Genomic DNA, 23,198 nt, shown 5'->3' on the forward strand with positions numbered 1-23,198 from the left:
AGCTTAACAGTATTAGTTCAAATTTTATAACAGAAACTAAACAAGCGCCAAATAAAAAGGCCCGAATGAGCAGAAATGATTAAATTCAGTACTTCCACAACATTTTTGCTAGCTTAAAAACAAGACAAATGTAGGCCATTTGGTATCCATAACGATCTTTAAATAATATGAAGACTAATTCGATCTCTTTTAAGAATATTTCACAAATCAATATATTTTCAGAGGGAGCGACAATAACAAGGCAACAACAATCTCGCAAAGAATAGGAAAGGAAAATGAACTTAAATTAAACATTCAAGTACACATGTCAAAGCAGTCCAAAGTTCGGAGTCTGCTGAAGCAGTATAATAATCTATACAAAGTTACGGAACTTTTAAAAACTACAGCTGCAGTTAGGTGGATGATGGAGAAACCAACTCCCCTTTCTGGAATATGAATGATCTGGTGAAGACTGAAAAGAGCAACACAGTTTTCTGCAATTTCGCAAAGCAGTTGGCTTGCCATAAAATGAAAATTACATTTAAGAACAAGTAATATAAACTCAAGTGCATCCCCAGTAAGAGTGAGTCGAGCAAACCCGTGAGCTGGATTTGGCTTGACTAAATAAATGACTCGTGAGTTGAGTTTGATGAGCTAATGAGCCAAGTATGAGTAAGCCTCAACTCAACTCAACTCGGCTTGTGAACCAGCTAATTTTAAAAAATACTAATATAAAGTATGCTTAATATTTATTAAAATTCAAAAGTTTAATTATAAATTATTAAAAAAATATTTGATATTATAGTTATATGAAGTGATTTCTTATTATCAATTCTTTACGGTCTTGTTTTTTAATTAATTTATTACAATAGTTGATTGAATCAAAAAAATATTTTATCTTCAATAATAAAGAAGTTAGCAAGTGAACCGGCTCGAATTTTTAGAATTAAACTCGAGTTTGAGCTCGAAATTAATTAAATAATCAAACTAAAGTTCCAGTCAATAGTGGTTCGGTTTCCATAAAAAATACACTAAAAATACAAAATCCATAGTAGTACAAGTTCATATTTCAACCATATGAAAATTACCAAAGAAAGACAGAAATTGAGTACCTCGAATTCCGTATTAAAGTACTAGTAAACCTCAGAAATCAGAGGGCTGTCATCTTCATCAATAATTAAGTTAATAGCACAGACCACAAGCCTGTAAAAGTTAATACGGATTGAGGGAGCAATGTATTGCTAATGTGTAAATTAATTGGAGTTTAGAACAATGAACCTTAATTTTATATAAAAACCAAAGTATGTAAAATAGAACATGTTGAAGCCTGAATTTGCATAAAAAATAATTAAGCCCAAGTGCGGAAAGATGAGGCCGAAGCTAAGTCCCCATTCAGACAGAAAATTAGACCCTAAATATTGAATTATTTGAACCAGGCTCTCATGCGAGAGTTTCTGATTAGGATAAAGATTGTATCAAATATCAATTTTAATAAGTATCATTTCATCAGCTATAGATATGGTTAAAAAATTATTATATTATATATATGGTATCTTGGTGCTTATTACCTATAGATAATATAGTTTTAATTGTTCAAACCCACTTTTAAGTTTGTGAGTTGGACCAAGGACACACCAACTAGAAATCTAGAATTAAAGTTCGGTGATAAAATAAAAGAAATCCGCAGGACTAGTTGGAAAATTCCATTGAGATGAAGGAAGAAATTTTAAAACTACAATACAATTACTATGCTATCGAGAACTAGAGGTTGGGCAACAAAAAATCCACTAAGAATCAAATAAGCGTAATAGAAATGAGAATATTAATACATCTATGCAATAAATTGAGAAGGATAAAGCGACAAATAATCATATTACAAAAATGGGTGTAGCTCCAACTGAAGTAGAAAGTTGATGGCATTTGGCCAAAAGTTAGAAAATATATTAGCAAATCAAAAAAATTACTAGATTCTATCATTTGCCAAGATGTATTTAGAATTCAAAATGGATTCTAAACACTAAAAACAATTTCAAGATCTTTCTAATACAATGATTTCAATTTTACATAAAATGATTACAAACAAAATAATCATTTTCTAAATTAAGTTTTTTAATTGAACTAATTGAATTATCCCTTAAATAGTTTAAGAATGTAATAAGGAGAGTTAAAGATGCATCAACAAGGTGGGTGAATATAATTCATGTGGAGGAATTGGAATAAAAAAAGCTCAAGTCAATAGTGATATGCATAGGAACCTTGCAAAAAAAGGACCACACAAAATTTAGAAAACATGTAGCACTAAACATAAATGAATAGGAAACGAGGATTCTAAAACTCAACACAAATAGTTGGGATAATGATGAAATATAAGTAAGAAGGCCTCTAACTAGGCCAAATTCAAACGCACATTATCATGACAATTAATTATTTATTTTACTTTCATTAAGAAATACGAGGTTGACAATTTGAGGTTTCGAGAAAATGATTTAGATATAAAACCCATTTCAAAACCAACTAAATCATCTAAAATTAATGATTCAAGGACAATCAAATATTTGATCGAACAATTTAAAATTGAAATATATTATTTGTTTTCATACGGAGATATCTCGAGGGGTTGCTATTATGGCCTATGAATGAGTTTTTTTCAAGAGAAAATTTTGTCAAATTTAATAGGGGCCCTTCTTTTATATTGCACTTCATGTAATACTTATACCCCCATTACTTCAACAAAAAATAACTTCGATCTATTACCATAAAAGTTGGTGAAGCCAAATGCATGGATTTATTTGCGAATCAATCACAGTTAAAATTTGTGAACTCAATATATATCATTTTCTCTCTTATTTCTTGTTCTCCTATATCTCACCATCTTTCTAGAGCCTTAATCCACTTAAAAACTCAGAAAAATCAAGTCATGCCCTTTCCATATAATCTTTCTGTCAACCATCTTTTGTGGCCAATCCACATAAAATATTCATAAATTCCTCCTAATCACATATCCAACCAATGTCAAAATCACCACAATTAGATAGCTAATATCTCAAAACTTTGATTTAAAGTTCTTCACTTTTTTCCACAATGGAAAACCCCCAACCTTCCAAAGCCATAAAGTTTTAGGTAGAAATCTACCTAGAAATTCTAAACTAGTTAACATTTTCCTTCAGCTTTTCAAAAACCCTAAACCTTCCACCCCCATTCTGAAACCATTAAAAACAAAAAGGAAGAAAAAAATGATGAAGCCTCCGAACAAAACCTATCCATTGTTTGACACCAGAGACAAAATTCAAAACTCCTTAGCCCTTGTTATAAAAGAGAGAAACTTAACCATCCAAACAGGCACCACAATGACTATAACGAAGGATGCTACCTTTAAAAATCCCCACACATGTTCCATCCATCAAATAAATTTAATTTCAAGAGGAGATCTTATACTGTAAAAATCAGGTATCTTCAAATCAAGTGTTATCTTAACAACGACAGATAATGTATCATTGTATAAACCTACAGGAAGATATAATGCATCACCCATAAATCAATCATGTATTATGACTCTCACTTCACCACAACACATTTCACTTTATAAAATAGAGTTCTGTGAGTGGAGAAGAGTTGATCAAGGCAAGCAAAATGAATCAGTTTTAAAAATCCATCATCAAGACAACTAATTATACTTTTTTCAATTTTATTTTATTGTATTTAAATAAGGAGAGACAAACGATAAGTGTTTTAGAGATAACATTTTAAGTATAAATTTCTCCTAGAAACATAATATAAATAAGCCCGGGTATACAAAAAAAAAGAATCAAATATTTGAATGAAACATTTAAACTGGAGCGGCATAATTGTTTTCAAATAAGAAATACTTGAGAGGCTGCCATTATAATTTATGAACACATTTTCGAAGAAGAATTTTGGTATATTTCCCCATTTTCTACTACTGTTTATGAAAAATAACTTTAATCTCTAGCTAAAAATTATGTTTGTAAGGAGTTGGCGCTGCCAACTTCTTTGATGGATTTACAAATTAACCGCAATTAAGATAAAACCTAACATATTATTTTCCCTCTTATTTCTTCTTCTACATCTCCACTATCATCCCAGAGCCTTAACCGAGTAACACTCCTTCAACAAAATCTTAATTCCTGCTATGCACCAGTTATTATCACCTGATCAGTCTATATAAAAATTCAAAACTGACTAATCCAACAAATAATTAACCTAAATTCATCAGAATTAATTAGGTAACGTCCCAAAGCATTGATTTGAAGGTCCTCGCCATTTTCCATTAAAGAAAATCTAGCATTTGATTTCCATAAAATTTCAGATATAAATTTTGTTCAAAAATCTTAAACTTATCACCATTTTTCCTTTATCTTCCACCAAAACCAACCCCAACCACTCCAAATCCATTACAACATCCCTTGAAGCCTCTTAAAAATATTCCCATTTCATAAGGCAAATAAAAATAATGATAATGATGCACTCAACTAATCACAGCTTTATTGATCCAAATTGAATCCTAAAAAAATCAAGTTTCAGATGGATCCAAGTAAAACCTAAATATTGCATAAACGAGAACAATCATATGAGCACATGCATTACTAAGCACAAATTGTGATAAAAGGACAGTTGCAAAAACTCGAAAGAAAAAAAAAATAGTGTCCCCTCCTTTTTCATGGTTTAAATCAACTAATTCATGAAAATCACAATTTACACAAGTCGTTACTGTCAGCAAATTACAGTAAGCTCTCAGTGTATGCAGACGGTAATGAAAGAAACAAATGACATATGCTTCAAGAGTAGAGGATATTGATCAACTATAACATATTCAGACTAATGTTGAACGGGAAAATGTTAACCTGAAAATCACCAAGATGAACATGGTGAAGTAGAAAGCAAGCTTGACCATCCTGTATTTCTTTTGCCCTTCTATCTGTCTAAATATCTCAGTGACATCTAACAGATGTTTCTTCTTCCAAAACCTGAAAAAAGTTTAAGAATACTAGCCTTCTCGACAAAGCCGTAAAAGCTTATAACTTACAATAGGGAAACATATTCAAGCGACAAGCATTTAGCCTCATAAAATCAGCATTAAAGAGCAATTCTTTAATGGGGCATTTACATACACACCACCCAATTCCTATGTATTTACATATCTAACATCTGAACTATTTTTTAACATTTATACCACCCAAATCTTTCATGTCACATAAAAAATGTCACCGCTTTTACTTTTAAATGGTAAAATAAATCTTTTCATGCATAGGTAAGATGGTATGCATGTAAAAATTGAAGCTTAGGTGTTAGACATGTAAATACATAGGAATTGAGTGGTATGTATGTAAATCTCTCTTCTTTTTAATTCAATGATTTTCCCAATTTAAACTAACGTTGCTAAAAAGACTAAGGTTGCAAAATATACAGAGCAGAAAATTCATCGTTAAGTATAGATGATATTAGTTTCTTGGCGTGTTTTTAATGTAGAAATTTTTAAGGATTCAAGATCGATTTCGAAAGACTCAAGAAGGTTGCCAATTTTTTAAAATACTTCGTTGAGATTATTTTTTAAAACTTTTTTATGCAATTATTATCTCAAAACAAAAGTGCTGCTGAACAACTAAACTAAAGCTGGCATGTGCAGCGATTGCTAAACTTATGGAATAATCTGATAAAAAATCTCCAAGCCTCTTTTGTAGCTATCAGATGCAAACAAAAACAAGATCATACCACTGTCTACAACTGCATGCCGACAATTTTTTTGGGGCATTCTTACGACAATTTTTTTGGGGCATTCTTACGTATTGCATATCTATCACATAAACTTTGCTTTTCTCATTTATAACACCACCAAATACTTCATATCACATCAAAACACCACTATTTTAACTTTTAAAAAGTGAAATACACCCTTCATGCATAAGTAAGTTGGAAAGTATGGAAAAATTAAAGCTGAGTTGTTAGATATGTACATACATAAAGATTGAGTGGTATGTATGTAAATCTTCCTTTTCTTCTCTTACTTTTATGAGTGTTATGAACTCAATCTAAATGAAAAACTAAAATTTAATTCCACCAACCTTCTGATAGTGTAATAGTTGAATAGTATTACATTTGGTCTCTAAAGTGGACATCTAAAGTTACCATTCTTGCAAAAAAATATTAAATTTAAATGTTATATTTACATTTTATGATGCACTTCTTAATTTTATGGTATTTTGCTAGTATTTATCAATTAATAAACTATTTTATGCTGTAGAGAAGTTCGTAGGGGGATTTAAGATCAGCATTTTATATGGCATTTTGTTGATGAGATATGCTGCCACAAGAACCTACCCAAAGGGTAGGTGGGAGAGGCATCATGGAGAAGAGTGTGTGTGGTTTCAATGAGATGCCGGTGTTTGAGTTATGCGACTCCATTTTGTCTCGAGTGTGAGGACATGAGAATTGATGAAGTCTGTCATTGTGATTTAAGAAAGTTTGGAGAGCGGTACTTCTATATTCACCCCCAACATCAAATCTAATTAAACGAAGGGTGGTATTAAATTCGTTGTGTATCATTTTAATGAATTGAATACATTTGTGAGAGGTTTCAGATTTTCTTAGCAGCATATGGAACACCCAATAAACGCATGGAAATCGTCAATAAAAAGCAAATAGTATCTATAGCCTTGATTAGATAGAAGTGGGGCTGGACCCCATACATCATAATGTATTAAATGCAAATGCTCATATGTATGTAAAGTAGGTAATAGAAAAGATTGTCTATGACTTTTGTTGCAAAGTAACTATTACAAAGAAGTATGTATGTTTATGCCTAAACTTGGTTGAATCTTAGAGAGAAGCTTGAAGACTTTTGAATGTGGATGCCCAAGGCATTTGTGACAGATTGCAGTTCTTCGTGGAGTTGGCAAGAGCTTGAATGGAAGGTGGAGTGGAGGTGAGCGAGCATAAGTCCTCAGAATTGGTTCCCCGGAGTAAAGGTAGCTTCGTCTTGGGATCAAAGATGGTGAAGTAATTCAGATAAAAAGAGAATAGCAACATTATTGTTATGAATCAGTTTATGAACAAATAATAGATTGTGAGAGAGATGAAGCATGTCAGATTTGAGGTAGGAGAAGCTTACAGTGAGGTGTCGGAAGGATGCCCATGCATCTCTATACAACTGGAACGGGTTGACCAATACCCGCCGTGACTTGTTCAGAACTGGCTGTCAGAGTAGCTAGTTGTAGAAGATTGAGGTCCGAGGTAAGGTGTGTTGTAGCTTCAGAATTGAGGACCCAAGGAAAAGTGGTAGCTTGCAAAGCATGTTTGGTAGGTATGTAATCAAGATTCGACTGATGCCAGCAATGTTGCAGTGGAGTGGCCAAATTTATTGCAAATTTGGCATGTGACGGAGACTCTTGGAGTGCTTCGGCCCCCATAGACCAAGACTAAGCTAGGCATGACCCTGACTATGACCGTTAGAGGCCGGTGGACCGCGAGTTGCAGTGAGAGTGAGTTGAGGATTATAGGGATGATCAAGTTTCTGATTATCACTTATAATGTTAATGTGTTCACTAAATAGAAGAGAATAAAAATCATCTAAATCGATAGGCTACAATTAAATACAAATTGTTGACTAGAAGCCTTGGTATGTTACAGGGAGCCCATGCAGTGTGTAGAGGATGATATCTTCGCTATCTAGTTTACCGCCAGCAGCGACAATATTATCAACCAAAGCCTTGATGCTAGATAAGTATTGTGTCATTGTTTGATTGTTCATCGAGAGAGTATGAAGGGTGTTCTTCAATTGGATGAGTTTCGGTTCATTGGTTGAAGTCTTTTGGCAATGGTATGCCAGATCTCTGTTGTAGTAGAGAGGTGCAAAACATAGGGAAGAATCGGCGGGGAAATAATTGTAAAGCACAACAACTAAGTTTTGATCCACTAAGATCCATGAGGCATAGGAGAGATTGTCAGCCTGCAGATAATGATGCTTTCGGAAAATTAAGGGCAAATGGTGCTTCCGTCCAAGAAACCTAGACACCTTTTTGCGTTGAACTCCTTGAGCACTTGTGCCTTCCAAATAGGATAGTTCGAGAGAGAGAGAGTTTTGGGTGAAATGTTTGAGGTTACTCATGAGAAATTTGAGAGAGAGAGGGATAGAAATTGTGGCATTAATCTCCATTACTGATGGATAGATGTTTTTTTAAGTTTGCGAGGTCTACATGCCTTGAGGTCGATTTGTGTCAAGCTGAACAGATTCCAAATCTGTGGGGAACGTGAAGGAGAGATACTTGAATAACCTTGAGCTCAAGGCTCTGATACCATGATAAACTATTGAAAAAGCATAAGAATATCAACGCCGGTCCCTCCTATATTGGTTAAAAAAAATTCGAGAGGTATGAAATTACATTGGTTTGTAATTTGTTGTTGCACCACAGGAACAATATACTTTAACCTATACCGTGAAGGTTATTACAATCAATCCCAGATTAGCCAACAAGAAAGGCTTGAATGGTTGAATTGTGACCCATATAATGTCACTTAATCGTTGGTTAAGATAAAATTAACTTTTATAATAATGTTCTAAAAGGAATTAGGAAAGACACACAAGATGACAGTATCACCAAACATCAATATTTTAAACATAATTTCCCACACCTGCACATATTTCAGTTTCAACATTAAATTTTTTTTCTTAAACAATGGAAAGTAGGCAAAGCATAACAAAAAGAGCTGCAAAAGTTGCTTGTACCCACCACGAAACTGATACGTATAAAAAAGGTTCAATTTTTCATATGCTTTTAATGTATATTTGGTGATTTTCAATTATATTACACTTAAAATGAAGGTATTTTGCATATTTTTTATTCCAAGGACAAGAAATGAATTTTTGGAGAAAAAGAAAGAAAAACGATGCAATTTGGAGCTGAAACGAGCAAGAAAGAAAATTTTGTCCTAACACATTTCGATATGTCTTTCTATGTTTAATCTCATTTACACTTTTCACACATTTTTAAATGAAATTACACTTTAAAGAAATGTTGTTTTTATGCTTATTTGTAGGTTTATCTATTAGGAATGCAACGCAACTGAAACGAAATGAAACAGAGATAAAACGGAGTCAAACGAAGCAAAATAGTGGAGCTGCGCAGGGTAGGCATCGACAGCGCCAGAGCCGGCGCCGGCAACGCCAGAGAGCAGAAAACGACGTCAAAATGGCGCCGACGGCTCCCAAAACGGCGCCGACAACTCCCGAGACGGTTTGGACGTGATGTTGGGTGAATTTCTAGAAGATTCAATGTATTTGGACACTTTTTGGAGGGTTGCTTGAGGCATCTCTTAAAAAATTCGTCCCTACACTACAATAGAGTGCTTTTATGTCAGAAAAAGTGGTGTGTGTGAGTGAGAAAATATGGAGAATGTTTAGAGATCTTATAATATGAGTAGAAACATAGATTTTACCTTTTTGGAGAGATTGGTAAGAGGATTTTGAGAGAATATGTAAGGGAATGTTCTAGCATTGCATGAATCAGCGGGAGACTTTGTGGGAGAGATTTTTATCTTTCTTTCAAGGAGAAAAAACTAAATATTGTGTTCTTCATTATCTTATGATTTTGTAAACACTTATCTAATGGATTTGCTTTGATGAATTGAAATTTTCCGTTGTGTTTTCTTCGTGTTTTATGATGTGTTTTTCTTACTCTTTCTTCTTATTAGAAAACAGTGACATGAGAGAATTATGTCATTGTTTTCCTTTTACTTTTCTTTTGCAATGAGTAGGATTCATGTTTAAGATTTTGAGATGCATGCTAGAAGAAGTTTTAATTATAAATGTAATGGTTTTTACTTGCACTTCATTTACATTACAATAAAGGTCTGTTATAGTATTAAAATTCGTTGTAATTGCATTAAAACCCGAGAGTGCGGTGTAATTCTCAACAAATTGGAACCACATTTGATTCCATGAAAAAGTATTTCGTTCCTGGAATTAAGTGCAAATAAATAGGGAAATATATATTGTTGGGTGTAGAATTAGAGATTTTAGAGTGACATACTAAAATCGTCAATTCGGTCTTAGTGTTTAAGAACTAAAGCGAGAGTTAGTCTTCAGGGGAAGGGAAGTGGGAGCTTTGGAGTGAGAGCCAGTATCCTCCCAGTCTAACCACAGATTATGAACTAAACCTGAGATTAGTCAATGATTTTCTATAACATTGAATCAGGGTAGAGAATTAAAATTGCTCCTATTTGGCACATACAATATTTAATGCATCTAATTTCTTTACATTCCAGTTCGCTGCATAAGAAAAATAGTTTTTAATATCTTAAAATTCTCCAAACCAACTCATCCAAAAAATGTTATCTTTAGAATTAATATTTACATTTAGAAATAATTACTATCCTTACATTTAACATTCACATTTACGAGTAATTGCTAGATAAAACACTATTTTAATCGACATTCTAAACTAAGGACTAATAGTAATAGACTGGAATTTAACTAAGGACATCTTTCTTCGCTTCCTCGTGGGATTGATATTCGGACTTAATTAGAGTCTTGTATTACTTGAGCGATACGTATATTTGTATTTATATCATTGTGACTATATAGAATATATAAAATTAAGTATATAAAAAAGTCAACCTCTCTATTTAGAGTGAACAAACAAATTATATAAAAAAAAATATATTCACAAAAAAAAAATCAAGAGCACAAAATTCTCAATTATATTTACGGTAAAAAGTGCAAATAAAAAAATTGTTTAGTTACCTTTTCTTATTTTCTCAATATTAAGATAAATAATTTGTGGTTAAACAGATTTGTAAGTAAAATAATAATAAGATACATTATCACCATTTTAATTTTTAAAAGCAAAAATATACAATTTCATGCATGCTAAGTTGATATGCATGCAAAAATTAAAATTTAGGTGTTAGTTTTATAAATACAAAAGAATTGAGTGGTATGTATGTAAATCTTCCAAAATAGTAATCTAAACTCCCAGATTTCTCCTTGCTCCTACTCAAAACGACTGAGGAAGAAGGTAAGCTCGTCATTCTCCCCCTTCCTCCCACCCACCTTCAGGCAATTCGGTTCCTCAAAATGTGTAAATTCGTTTTCCAACGGGATTTACTAAATAGGATTTGAGGAAAAATGGAGGGAAAATTGGATTTAAAAATCTAAGATTTAAAGATGACATTTTTGTTGTTTGGTAGAATTTAGGTTGAATGAATCCGGCTTAAATCTTGCAAGAATCCAGCTACCAACCGCCCCAAACTCGCATTTCTTTAAAAAAATCCAACTTTAATCTTGCTTAGATGAACTAATCATAGAGGCAAAACCAAAAAATTTTTTGGTGGGCATACAAATCATATTATCTAAAAAATTTGTCCAATCTCATTTATCCACAAAAATGATTCCAATAGCCAATTATTCTTTAATTAATATGCCTTGAAACTCATCCAATATAGTTGTCGATAACTTATTGCTTAATTAATAATAATAGGCCCGTTCACAATCATATTTCATTTCGCATGCATCGAGAAGTCAAATAATCATTTTTATCCAAGTGCCATATAACATTAATATATATATATATATATATATATATATATATAGATTATAAAAGTGGTGGACTGTAGGATTACACTGACAGTTTCTTTCATAAGTACACACAACAAAATTAAAAAAGAAGATTAACATACGTACCACTCAATTCATATATATATACATATATATATATAACATCTAGTTTTTAAATACATGCCACCTTAGAAGGTGTAATTCATTTTTTTAAATATAAAAATGGTGGAATTTTTTATGTGATATAAAAGTTTGAGTTGTCTAAACATGAAAAGTAAAGTATGTCTTAGATATGTAAATAAATAGAAATTGGGTGGTATGTATGTAAATGCCCAATTAGAAGAAAAAACACAAAATGTTTACTATGGCTGAAAACAAAATGATTTTTTTAATTATTTTACCTTGTATACGTTAGTCCCCCATCAAAAAATAATAGTCTATTGCTTTTGTTTAAAGAAAAAGACATAACAGCCTTGCTTGCACAGCAATTGGGCTTTTGGCTTGGATGGTTAAAATATAATGATTTTGCTTGAACAGTAATAGAAAAGAAAATATGTTTTAAATGAAGTACTAAGAATTTGAACTCAGAGGTTATTTTAGTTTGCTAAGATTTCATAAGTAATTATTTACATCTTTAATTAACTCAATTAGCTTCCATCAGCACCTCACCTCTTAGGTCTCCTAAATTAGGAATTTATTAAATAAAAAAGTTAATTATTTTCTTGACAGTGGGCAATGCGCTGCTGGTGTCAGGAAAAATTACAAAAAATATTTTTCTCTTGTAAAAATTATAAAATTGAGGGGGGCAATTGCCCACCCTTGAGTGAATGTGGGTCTGCCCCTGCCCTCTAGAGAATTCTACTCCTTATATAGAAGATAATAGGCATCATATAAGGCAAAGATCAAGTAATTTGTTCAATCAGATCTACCCTAAGAAATAATAAATCATTTTCCAAACGGCGAATATTCACATCTTAGACTAATTATTTGTACATATCTCTAGCTATAATTAATAAGGAGCAAGAAATACTGTTATTAAGGCGTATATTCTTAATTAAGATTGTAATTAAGGCATGAAACAATGATCTCTACCCTCAAATTCATGCTAGCTTGTCAAGAAACAACAATTTGCCCACAAGAATTAATGTTGTTGTCATGTCATTGTGTTTCGAAAGACATCTCCAATCTAAGGGTTTGTAGAGATATGAAAGGATAAATCATTCAAGTGCTGAATGTATCCTAAATTTAGTGTCACCAACTTCAGTATATATTATCCGTTCATCATACGCTGGATTAGAAGCGATTTGGATAGTGCTGGTACTAGGTATACAAAGGTGGGATTGTTGTGAAAAATAACTAGTTCAAATAGAAGTTCTCAGAACCAGATAACCTCTAAACATGTGGCAGATATTGCAGGATATTCAGACACAATAAATGATTCAAACACATGAGAGTATTTTTTACTCTTCCAAAAAATTAAGGAATAGCCAAGTATAAACTAAACTGTGACTAAGCAATGCCTATCAGAACACCTGACATATCTTCTTAGTTAAAATTTTAAATTGTAATTAAGGCGTATTACATTCATAAAGCATAATAATAATGAAAATAACAAATTCAAAAGAAACGCCAGAAAGATATTTACATGTTGTATTCATATAGCAATCAATAACATAAAACTAAAACTACTAGTGGGATAGACAAGGTTTCTTGAACATATATTTGATTGAAAATGAACCCACAAGTTAAAATGTAAGGCAAAAAATGCTAGTAATTAATTGAACATGAAGATAGTAATAATTACATACATTTGCAAGTGGTAGTAAGTGATGGGTGCCATTATGATCAATGGAATCAACTGCCACGTCATGAGGAAAAGACTGCTTAGAAATCCCTGAACTATAAATTCAGGAACGATAACAGCATTGACACGAGATGAAGAGTCATACGGGTTGATGTAGTCGCATTCCAAATCAGATAAGCATATCAGCTGGGCCACGTCATAAAGCAGAGTTAAAGGACACTGAAACTAACGGTAAATCCATATGAAAGAAGCCCATAATGCCATTTTTGTATTAGAATTTTGGAATATTTACATATCTATCACTCAATTACTATGTATTTACGTATCTGACACCTAAACTTCAATTTTCACATATACGTCACCTTGTATGCATGAAAAGGTGTATTTCACTATTTAAAAGTTAAAATAGTATTACTTTTTTATGTGATAAGAAAGATTTAGGTGGTAGAAATAAAAAAAAGCAAAGCTTAGGTGTTCGCTATGTAAGTACATAGAAATTTAATAGAATGTATGTAAATGCTCATAGAATTTGATAACATTGTTGTACAACAAACATTGATGTATAACAAATTATAAAAATATTCTAAAAGGCCAAAGGGGTTTTTACATACAATGAACTCTAAACCTTAAAAATTACATATGAAACCCAAAATTTTGATGTTACCTAATAGGAACCCAAAAATTCTTATTTTATGGGAATCGGACTCTGTTTCTCTCTGCAATCCCCCTTTGTCAATCTATGCACGGGAAAGGAAAAGGTAAGAAAATTCTTCCCATCTGGTGCCTCCTCTGCTCCAGCACCCACAGCAGACTCCCTCACCCATTAGTGATCCCTCTGCTTGGCACGCTCTAGCAAGCGACAGATCACCTCGTCTCCCTCATTCGCCCAGATCCCGCTTTTAGCTCTCATTTTTTAAGCACAGTCGTTGATTCACCCATGCCTTGTTCCCGTCTCCCTACTCTTATTCTCCTCCTCCTACGAGCCCTACTTGTGAAACCCTCACGCCTCGTGCATCTCCGAAGCCCCGCACAATAATCCCTCATCGCTCTTCATCTCGATTGTTGCCTAGCACACACCTTCATGAACCCTTTTCCAACTCGAGAACTCCGTAGTAGTCCTCCCCGTTCTTGCCGCTCCTTTCTCCTTCTCAGACAAAAACCCCATTTTCGCCAGCCTTATTCCATGCTACTCCCTTCAAACTCTCCCTGACGCAAGCCTCATTGCCCCAGACACCTGCTCTCACACATTCCGCCGGCACCTTGATGGGAGTTTCGGAGGCCTGTATAATTGCAATCACCGGGAGATCGGAGGAGGAGGAAGATGGGAGTTTTGGAGGCCTGTATACCTTTCCCGCACTCGGATTGATGAAGGAGAATCACGAAGAGAAACAGAGTTTGATTCCTATAAAATAAGAATTTTGGGTTTCTTCTAGGTAATATTAAAGTTTTGGGTTCCATATGTGTAATCTTTAAAAATTGGAGTTCCATGTATGTAAAACCCCAAAGACAAATCATCAAAAATATTACAAATCGTTTGTCTCTCAAAACAATAAAAGCATGGATAAACAAGTTCAGCTTATCAAATGGTATGCTAATTGCAACAATTCACTAGAAACTTTGGACCTTTTTACATCCACCAACCAATGCATATAAAATTGCATCTATATCTGATCAATGAAAGATTGAAGGAAAATATATCTAAATGATTTTATGGAATACTATCCTTTCATTAAATAAATAATTGCAATCCATGCAAATAAATGTGCCTCTTTATTTTGTGTGTGTGTGTGTGTGTGTGTGTGTGTGTAGGGTTTCAAGCAGCTCAGAACGTGATCAGAGTTATTTCATTGCAAGTATGAATGAAACATCGCCTATATAATCTTCACAGGTTTAAATAAGTACATGAATATAGATCAATCTAAATAAAAGAAAAAAGGAAAAAGAAAAAGAGGAATGATTTATAAGCTTCTGATTATCAAGAGTAATAAAAAACTAAACACCCTCCGGAGAACAAGTAAGTAGCTAGAGGAGTTATCCAAAATATTTTGCCTGATCTCTTGGTACTCTTCATGTGAGATGAGCTTCTTCTTTGCAGTTCAATTTCATTAATAAAATGGAAAGGCTAATTTTTACTGTACAGTCAATTGAAAACACGAACAAGAAGGATTTACACTAAATTTATTAAATTAAATAAACAAGTCAAGGAAGATTTACATACATACCACTTAATTCCTGTGTTTACAAATCTAACACCTAAACTTTCGTTCTTACATATATTCCACCTTACCTCTGCATGAGAATGTGTATTTCCCTTTTTAAAAGTAAAAATAGTGGTGTTTTGATGTGATATGAAAGATTATGGTGGTCTCAATGTAACAAAGTAAAGTTTAGGTGTTAGATATGTAAATACATAGGAATCAGGTGGTATGTATGTAAATGCCCCAAAAGTGAAATAGTTCAACAAAATTCCCTCCTTAAAATTGCTGGTAGACCTTATTAAGAAAGCTCAAAAGAAATTCAGATTCACTGAATCGTTCCGTGGAACAATATCCGAAGGATTGTACTTGCTTTATCTGAACATATTGCTTCATCCAAGCTAAATAATATATCTTTTCCTACTCCCACAAACTTAGGAGCATGCACAGCAGTTATCTCTAAGCAACTCCACAGCATTCATTCAAGAGTAAAAAAATGCAATTCTTAGCTATTCAAACAAAATGCTTAAACCTAATTATCATAATTCAAACTAAAAAGTAATATGAATTCGGTAAAACCTACATCTATATCAACAAACATAATAGAAGCACATAAGAATCTTACGGAGAAAACTAATCAATGAGAAAAAGCCACAACTGATTTCCTGAAAAGACAACAAATTTAAGCAGCAACGGGCTGAAGCGGAACGCCACACACAGTTAAAAGCAAAAAATAACAGAGGATCACAACAGAAGAGTGAGTTCAGATGCAGGTCTCAGAAAGCGTAATGGTTTTAGGGCTAGGAAGAAGTGCCTGATAAGCGTCAACAGCGATGAGAGCGATGACTATCACGAAAGAGATTATCCACAGAAGCAGCTCCCAGGCCATGGGATTCTCCAATTTAGAGCTGAAAGCTATGGAACATCCAGTCCTGTGGCCTTTGGACTTTGGGTGGGAGCTTTTTCCGGTGTTTTTTTATTTTATTTATTTATTTATTTGTATGTTTATTAATTGTCTTATAATTTTTCTTTTGAATAAGTCTCTCTTCCAAATAATAAGAATGATCTAAAAAAGAAAAAAACAAGGACATACAACTAAAAAGAGAAACAAAGAAATAGAAAACATGAAGATTAAATCTCGCATTGATAGATTAAGTATATTCTCCTCGGGTAGAGACACATTGAACAAATATTCACGAACAAACACATTCGTAGACTACTCATAACCAAAAAATTCAAGTGTGTTTGCTTGTTTTGGGGTCTAGAGTGCTCCCAAGGAAGCATATCACATTTCGTTAATTACATCTTTAGGTTTGCCCAAGATTGCCCCTGATCCAAAAAAGTTTTGCTTGCATTAGTTGTGACTAGCACTGGGCTATTAAAGGACAGTTATTTCGCATTGAAATACTTTGATGCTTTCAAAGCTCTCGCTAAGTCATGGGCAGAGAGTGAGTCTCTCGCGATCCCCACATAAGTAACAGACTCATTGGTATACAGAGCCTGTGAAATAACCGAATCATCCTAACAGAGAATCCCAATATGTCAAAGCACATTCGAGTAATAAGGGTTGATGACAAACGAAGATAAAAGGAGAGACATGGCTCAACAGAGGTAGTCAAAAGAAGAGATGAGCAATCCATAGAAGGTAGAGGTAGTCGGGTCAAGGTATTGTGGATCTGTCATCCCAAACCACTGGGACCTTATGCCTACCTTGTCGTGAAGGTAGTCAACCCAACACGTCCTAAAATCCCCAGTCAACAATCTGTGAATTGATTCATCAACGGGAACCTCGACAGCCCTAAAGTAAAAGGAACAAAACTCTATCATTTGACTATCACGTGGAGTTCCAAGTGGTGGAACTTATACTAGCCAAGTTGATGAGGATGCCACAGGAAAAAAGAGACATGGAGATTCAACCACAAAGCTGGAAACACTCTCAATAAAAAAATTTACACCCCGTCTAAGTCGGGGAGCTTTCTAACGACTTAAGTGCATTTGACAGCCACGTGAGTAGAAATCTATGTTGGTCAGTCTGGTTGAAGAAGCACAGGGGTTTCTACTCGGGACATGTAGATGATGCAATTCTCCATTCAAGTCCTAAATGTGGAGGCCCCATTAGTATGACTTAGGATATGTCCATGCTAAGCAGCCCATTTTAAACCGGTCTGAAGGACATGCTGGAAAATAAAAGATATGATTTAAAATATTGAATATTTTAATCCTAAATTTTAATTACTCTTGAAATTTTATTTTGATTTTTGTAGAAAAAATTTACAATTTTAAAGTCCTAAATAACCTAAATTATAATTTTTTAGCATCTCATATACATCTAGAAAGAAACAGGGGAAACGGCTTAAGCATGCAGTCATGCGGGAAAAACGGTAGAACGAACTAAGTAAAATAATAAAAAGATCTATTTTGTTGGGTCAGAGACATATCCCAGAAAAGGAAAAGACAATTGAACTTCACATATACATGTCCTGTCATAATTATATACATAAATGAAATTTAGAATTAAGGCACGAGACACGTATAATCAGCTTTCGGTCATTGTCACGTTGTTTCACGCATTTTGGGCCTCGAAACCCATGCACCTATCTTATTTCTAATATAGGATTCTCCCAGGTACTCTATAAAATACAAAGGAAAATCCAAAGAAAAATGACTCGACCTACATGAAAATAATGTTAGTGGGAAAGCCAACAAACATGCAATCGTATCTTAGCCATGTCTTATGGGGGAGCTTAGCAGCATCTGCAAGCAAATGTTAGCATGTAAATCATCACATGCTCCCCCTTTTATTATATATGTGTGTGTGATTATATATGGCATGACCCCCAATAGAAAACTGCTCTGATATAATACTACAAATACAGAAATTAAACACACAAACACACCAAAAGCACAAAATGATGCCTAGCTGAGGGCAAACACACAACACAAAAGAACTGCTAGGCCACCAAAAAAGGCTAACTAGCATCCTAATCCTTAGCCTAGCATAACATCTAAAGTGTCCTAACACAACATGCAAATGAGTGATGGGGTTATGTTAGAAAGCTGGCATATGTTTTGACCGTGACTGTCCTCGACTTAAGGATCTAATGACTCTAATAAGTAATGCAAGTTTTGTAAAAACTTTGAATTTTTTTTTTAAAGGATGACCTTACATATGGTCTAATGTAGAGATGCAAATTATTTCAAAATAAGTTTTAAGAACTATTTTGCATAAAGTAATAAAAATATATAAATTTTTTTTACTTCTAAAATAGGTCCTAATAGAAGGAAAATCCTAAGTGGCACCTATTAGATCCTTTAGAACTTTAGCACAACGTATGCATACTGGTCCAAGGTACGATAGCTGGTATTGCCCACTAAGACATCTTCGTGGGCAATACTAGCTTCCACATTGTGACCAACGATGGGTCACTCAACTAGTGAGCTGGCTTCGTCGTCAATACAATCGGAGAATGCACATGCAAATTCAATAAATCCAAGATGATGTGATCATTCTAGCAAAGTAGGAATAATCAAGAAAGAGGCAAACATTCACCAGTATTATATGAAATCATATACTAATAGCGAAAAGGTCGCCAATGCAGAAGGATGCTTGCAAAACATACAACACAAGTGCAAATGAGCGTGTCGCGGAGGTTGGGACCCGGAGGGTGGGTGTACTGCGGATGCAATGACCCAAAAGGCTAGGTGTAATGAAGATGCAACTACCTAGAATGGTAGGTGTGGCTTGGAGGCAGTACCTCGGAAGGGTGGGTGTGTCGTGCAGACAGTGACCTGGAAGGGAGGGTGTGACAAAGAGTCGGTGACCCGGAGGGTGGGTGTGTCATCGAGATAGTGACTCGGAGGGTGGGTGTGTCGTGGAGGTTGTGACTCGAAGGCTGGATGTGTTGTGGAGGCTGCAACCCGGAATGGTGGCATGTCGAGGAGGCTGCAACACTTAGAGTGGGTGTACCTTAGAGGCTGCTGCCCAAAGAATGGGCGTGTTGTGGAGGAAGCGACCCAGAAGAGTGGGCATTTTATGGAGGCAGCTGTCCAAAAGATGGGTGTGTAGTGAAGGAAGTGACCAGGAAGAGTGGGCATGTCGTGAAGGCAGCGACCCGAAGGATGAGCGTGACATGGATGCAGTGACCCAGAAAAGTCATGGAGGCAACGACCTGAGTAATATCCTACAACAGTCTAATGTGGTGTCGTAGGAAAGAAGTGAAGTAATTCTCGTTGGAGAGAATTACACACCGTGGAGACTTGGTATGCAAGCCGTCTCCGACATGGACACGTGGGTGTCTGAGGTAACCCAAGATTCAAACATGCATGACTATGGACATGTGAGATGAAATGCAAAGAAGACATGTGAGAGTGCACTAGTGCAAGTGCAGACACTAGTGTCGTGGGGCACCATGACATGGAGAAGTCACAAAGCAAACATGAGTAGCATGCCCATGGGAGGCACAAGTATTTGATAAGCATATGGTGGCATATATTCACAAGTGAACAACAGGTTGTGAGTGTGAATGTGCTACTGCAGGCAATGTGAACCAAACATGTGATGATACAACATTCAACATAAAGGGTCGGTCGAACCAATTGGGCAGGTGGGGCTGATCGGATGAGCCGACAAAAATGATGAATGAAATTGATCGGGTCGGTGGTAGTTGATTGTTCAAGTCGACAAAAAATAGCTAATTGGGTTGGCATGGGCGGCTGATTGACGGGGAAGGGTCGGTCATACTGTTCAGACCGGTAGTGGTTGATCGGTTGATTGGTTGAGCTAATGGAAAGGATTGATTGAATTGATCGAGCCGACGATAGTTGATCTTTTGAGTCAATGAACGTGGTCAGTCGGGCTGACGTGGGCAACCAATCTATGGGGAAGGGTCGGTCAGATCGATCGAACCAGTGGAGATCAATCAGTCGGCCCGACTAAAAGAAAGCATGCAAAAGTGATATTTTGATGCAAATTAAAAATTCATGCAATACCCTTGACCCAAATATGAACGCATGCATAAATTGAGGTTTGGTCATGCTCAACAATGAAGACAAGCTCATCCTAATGACCTCACGGGTTCTCCCAGGGGAAAGTAACGGAATGTAGCAGGCATTGCTACCAAGTGACTGACGACCACCTTTGTATGCCCGACACAAAGAAATTTCATGGGGGAAAGTCTTTGCAATGTAGGGAATTTCAAAATCATGAGGCATTCTATTCTCTATGCCCAAACTGAAGGATTTCCCTCCCCTCCATCGTGGGAACAAAATTGTCAGCACAAACTCGGGGTTGCAACGACCGATCGACTACCGACAAAGGTCTATCAAATTTTGTGCTAGAAATGAAAAGGAATAGTTTTTTTCTCGTGGATTTTGCCGGGGAATTGCAAAGGCTCCCTAATCCTATGGAATTTCCTCTATGAAACAAATGTTCATTCAATATGTGTGTGGTCGTGCTAACGAGCGTCGGTCGGCCAACTTGCCTAGCGTGAGCAACCGAACCCACAACGATACCACAAATTTGGCCAATCAAAAGGCATATGACTAGGCCGACTGGTATCATTCGGCCAATTGACTTACCCAATAATGGGTGATAGATTGAGCCAAATGATACAGTGTGGCTGGTTAAACCTGTCTCGCACCAGTGACCAAAACCCATGACACTTAGCAAATTCTATTCCTAGGGCTGGTTAAGAAAGTAAAAATACAAGGGTTTGAATAATTTCACCTATGCAACGGTTCATCAAAGTGTTTCTTCATGTAGGGTTAAGCTCTCCTAACAATAGGAGAGGAACCCACCCAAGTCCTTTCCTAAGGCAACGAAGATGCTCCCCACACAGGAGTGTCACCGAAGACGGAGAAGATGACTGGATTCCTTCTCACAATTGTTGAAGAAGCTCTCCTTGCTGGACAGAATGAAGGAGTTGCTGAATTTGACCTTCCACCAAGCAGAGAAGAAGCTCTCCTCGTCGTCTCACCGGGATGTCGCTAGAGACAAAAAGACAATCGAAGAAATGAAAGAAAAGATGTAGGGGATCAAGAAGAATGTATTCTCTCACCTTCTCTTTGAATAAGATTAAGAATCCCTCAAGGAAAGCCCCTTGAATGCTTCTCTCAAGCTCTAGAGCACGACATTCCAGGGAGTGTCGCGGCACCCTAGCTTCAATATCAGCAGTGCTACAACGTCCAGCCCAAGTTCAGAAACCCGAGAACAAGATGTTGCAGCGCTCAAACACAACTCCATTATTGTAGCGTCCCGACGCCAATAACCAAATTCAAACAATTTTCACTTAAAGTTTGAGCTTCGTCGAGAGTGCGCGTTGAAGGATTGGATTTCAATTTTTATCATATGTGAATAAGAGAATGAGTGTCTTCAAATGTCCAAAAGATAGGAGAGGCTTAATTGTGGTGTAATTTGTATTATTATTATTTTTTTATTTACGTTGGATTTCCTGGTGTGATGTGGCTCCGTGGTTTTTTTCTGCTCTGGTTATTTTCCACGTTAAATCTTGTGTTCTCTATATTTTCTAGTTTTGTGTGCTTATATTATAAATTTTGCTTATGATCTCTAGAATCGATTTCATGTCCCTCACAACACCAAATAACACCACAATTATTGCCCTATCATTGACATACATGAGATATTTAATAAAATTAAAATGATATATATTTAAGATTAAAATGTATTTTTATTGTGAGCATTTGCATGTATAACACAATTTTTGTATATTTACATATCTAGCAACTAAATCTTCATAATTAAGACAAATTCTTAATAATATATAAAAAAAATATTATTATTATTATTAACTGTTAAAGATAAAGGAAACATTTTCATGCATAAGCTTATAAGTATAAATATAAAACTTTAGTTGCACATATGTAAATGCATAGGAATTATGTGATGCGTATGTAATTCTTCCCTTTTTTATTTTGCGGTATAATTACATAAATAGCACTTTCCATTTTATTATTTATAAAACTAGCATCTTCGTGATTTTTTTAAACAACCAAACTGATGCATTCACAAGCATTGGGAATTTGATAAAAAGTTAAAATCATGAATTTTGATATTTGAGGCAGAATTTGTAAAATGGATGAAAGCCTTCTTTTTGACATACATACCATATAATTCTTATGTATTTACGTATCTAACACTTAGAATTTGATATTTTCATTTATAACATTTTGGTGTTATGAATTTATGTATGAAAAAAAGTGTTTTTATTTTAAAAAATATAATAATAGGAGTATCTTGAACATGCACCTAAACTCATGTTTTGAGTATGTTTGTCAAAATGGCTCGTTGTTCGCGAACAGCTCGTGTTCGGCTAGTTAAAAAGCTCGTGTTTGGCTCGTTAATTTCGCTCGATAAGTTAACGAGCCGAACACGAACTAAGATGTGTTCGTTCGTGTTCGGCTCGTTTTGGCTCGAAATACTACTCATCAAGTTTTTATATATATATATATATATAAAGTAATATTTTAAAAAAATCTAATTGACTACAAAGCTACAAAGATTTATAATCAATTAAAATATTGATTAAGAAAATAGAATAAAAATTATTAAATTAGATTCAAATGATGTTTTAATACAAATAATAATTTTTAAATCTTGCTCAAACCCTTATTGTCTTATGGCTACATGATTAGG

At 34.9% G+C, this 23,198-nt stretch overlaps 1 protein-coding gene across 3 annotated transcripts; it reads right to left on the minus strand.

The window, feature by feature from the left end:
- Nucleotides 1–229: 229 nt before the first annotated feature.
- Nucleotides 230–16,516, minus strand: LOC110033265 (protein cornichon homolog 1). Of its 3 annotated transcripts, none has more exons than XM_020737192.1 (5): nucleotides 16,362–16,516; nucleotides 13,357–13,538; nucleotides 4,842–4,964; nucleotides 1,092–1,182; nucleotides 230–473 (listed from the first exon to the last, which is right to left on the minus strand). In XM_020737192.1, the coding sequence occupies exons 1-4, from the start codon at nucleotides 16,434–16,436 to the stop codon at nucleotides 1,113–1,115; spliced, it is 450 nt and encodes a 149-aa protein (XP_020592851.1). In that variant the 5' UTR covers nucleotides 16,437–16,516; the 3' UTR covers nucleotides 230–473; nucleotides 1,092–1,112. The 3 variants fall into 3 exon arrangements, with proteins under 3 accessions (XP_020592851.1, XP_020592850.1, XP_020592849.1); XM_020737191.1 differs by having other exon boundaries at nucleotides 13,357–13,571; XM_020737190.1 differs by having other exon boundaries at nucleotides 13,357–13,577.
- Between the last annotated feature and the right edge of the window lie 6,682 nt (nucleotides 16,517–23,198).

This window comes from Phalaenopsis equestris, unplaced genomic scaffold (genome assembly GCF_001263595.1).
Source record: "Phalaenopsis equestris unplaced genomic scaffold, ASM126359v1 Scaffold001116, whole genome shotgun sequence".
Taxonomy (NCBI): domain Eukaryota; kingdom Viridiplantae; phylum Streptophyta; class Magnoliopsida; order Asparagales; family Orchidaceae; genus Phalaenopsis; species Phalaenopsis equestris.

Bases quoted from the DNA above. Each gene is read 5' to 3' on its own strand.
- LOC110033265 (XM_020737190.1), bottom strand. From the start codon at position 16,436: ATGGCCTGGGAGCTGCTTCTGTGGATAATCTCTTTCGTGATAGTCATC. The intron at 4,965-13,356 runs GTATGTAATTAT...AACTTTTTTCAG, and splicing joins ACTTACTACCACTTGCAAAT to GTTTTGGAAGAAGAAACATC. The intron at 1,183-4,841 runs GTTAACATTTTC...TAACTTTTACAG, and splicing joins TTCATCTTGGTGATTTTCAG to GCTTGTGGTCTGTGCTATTA.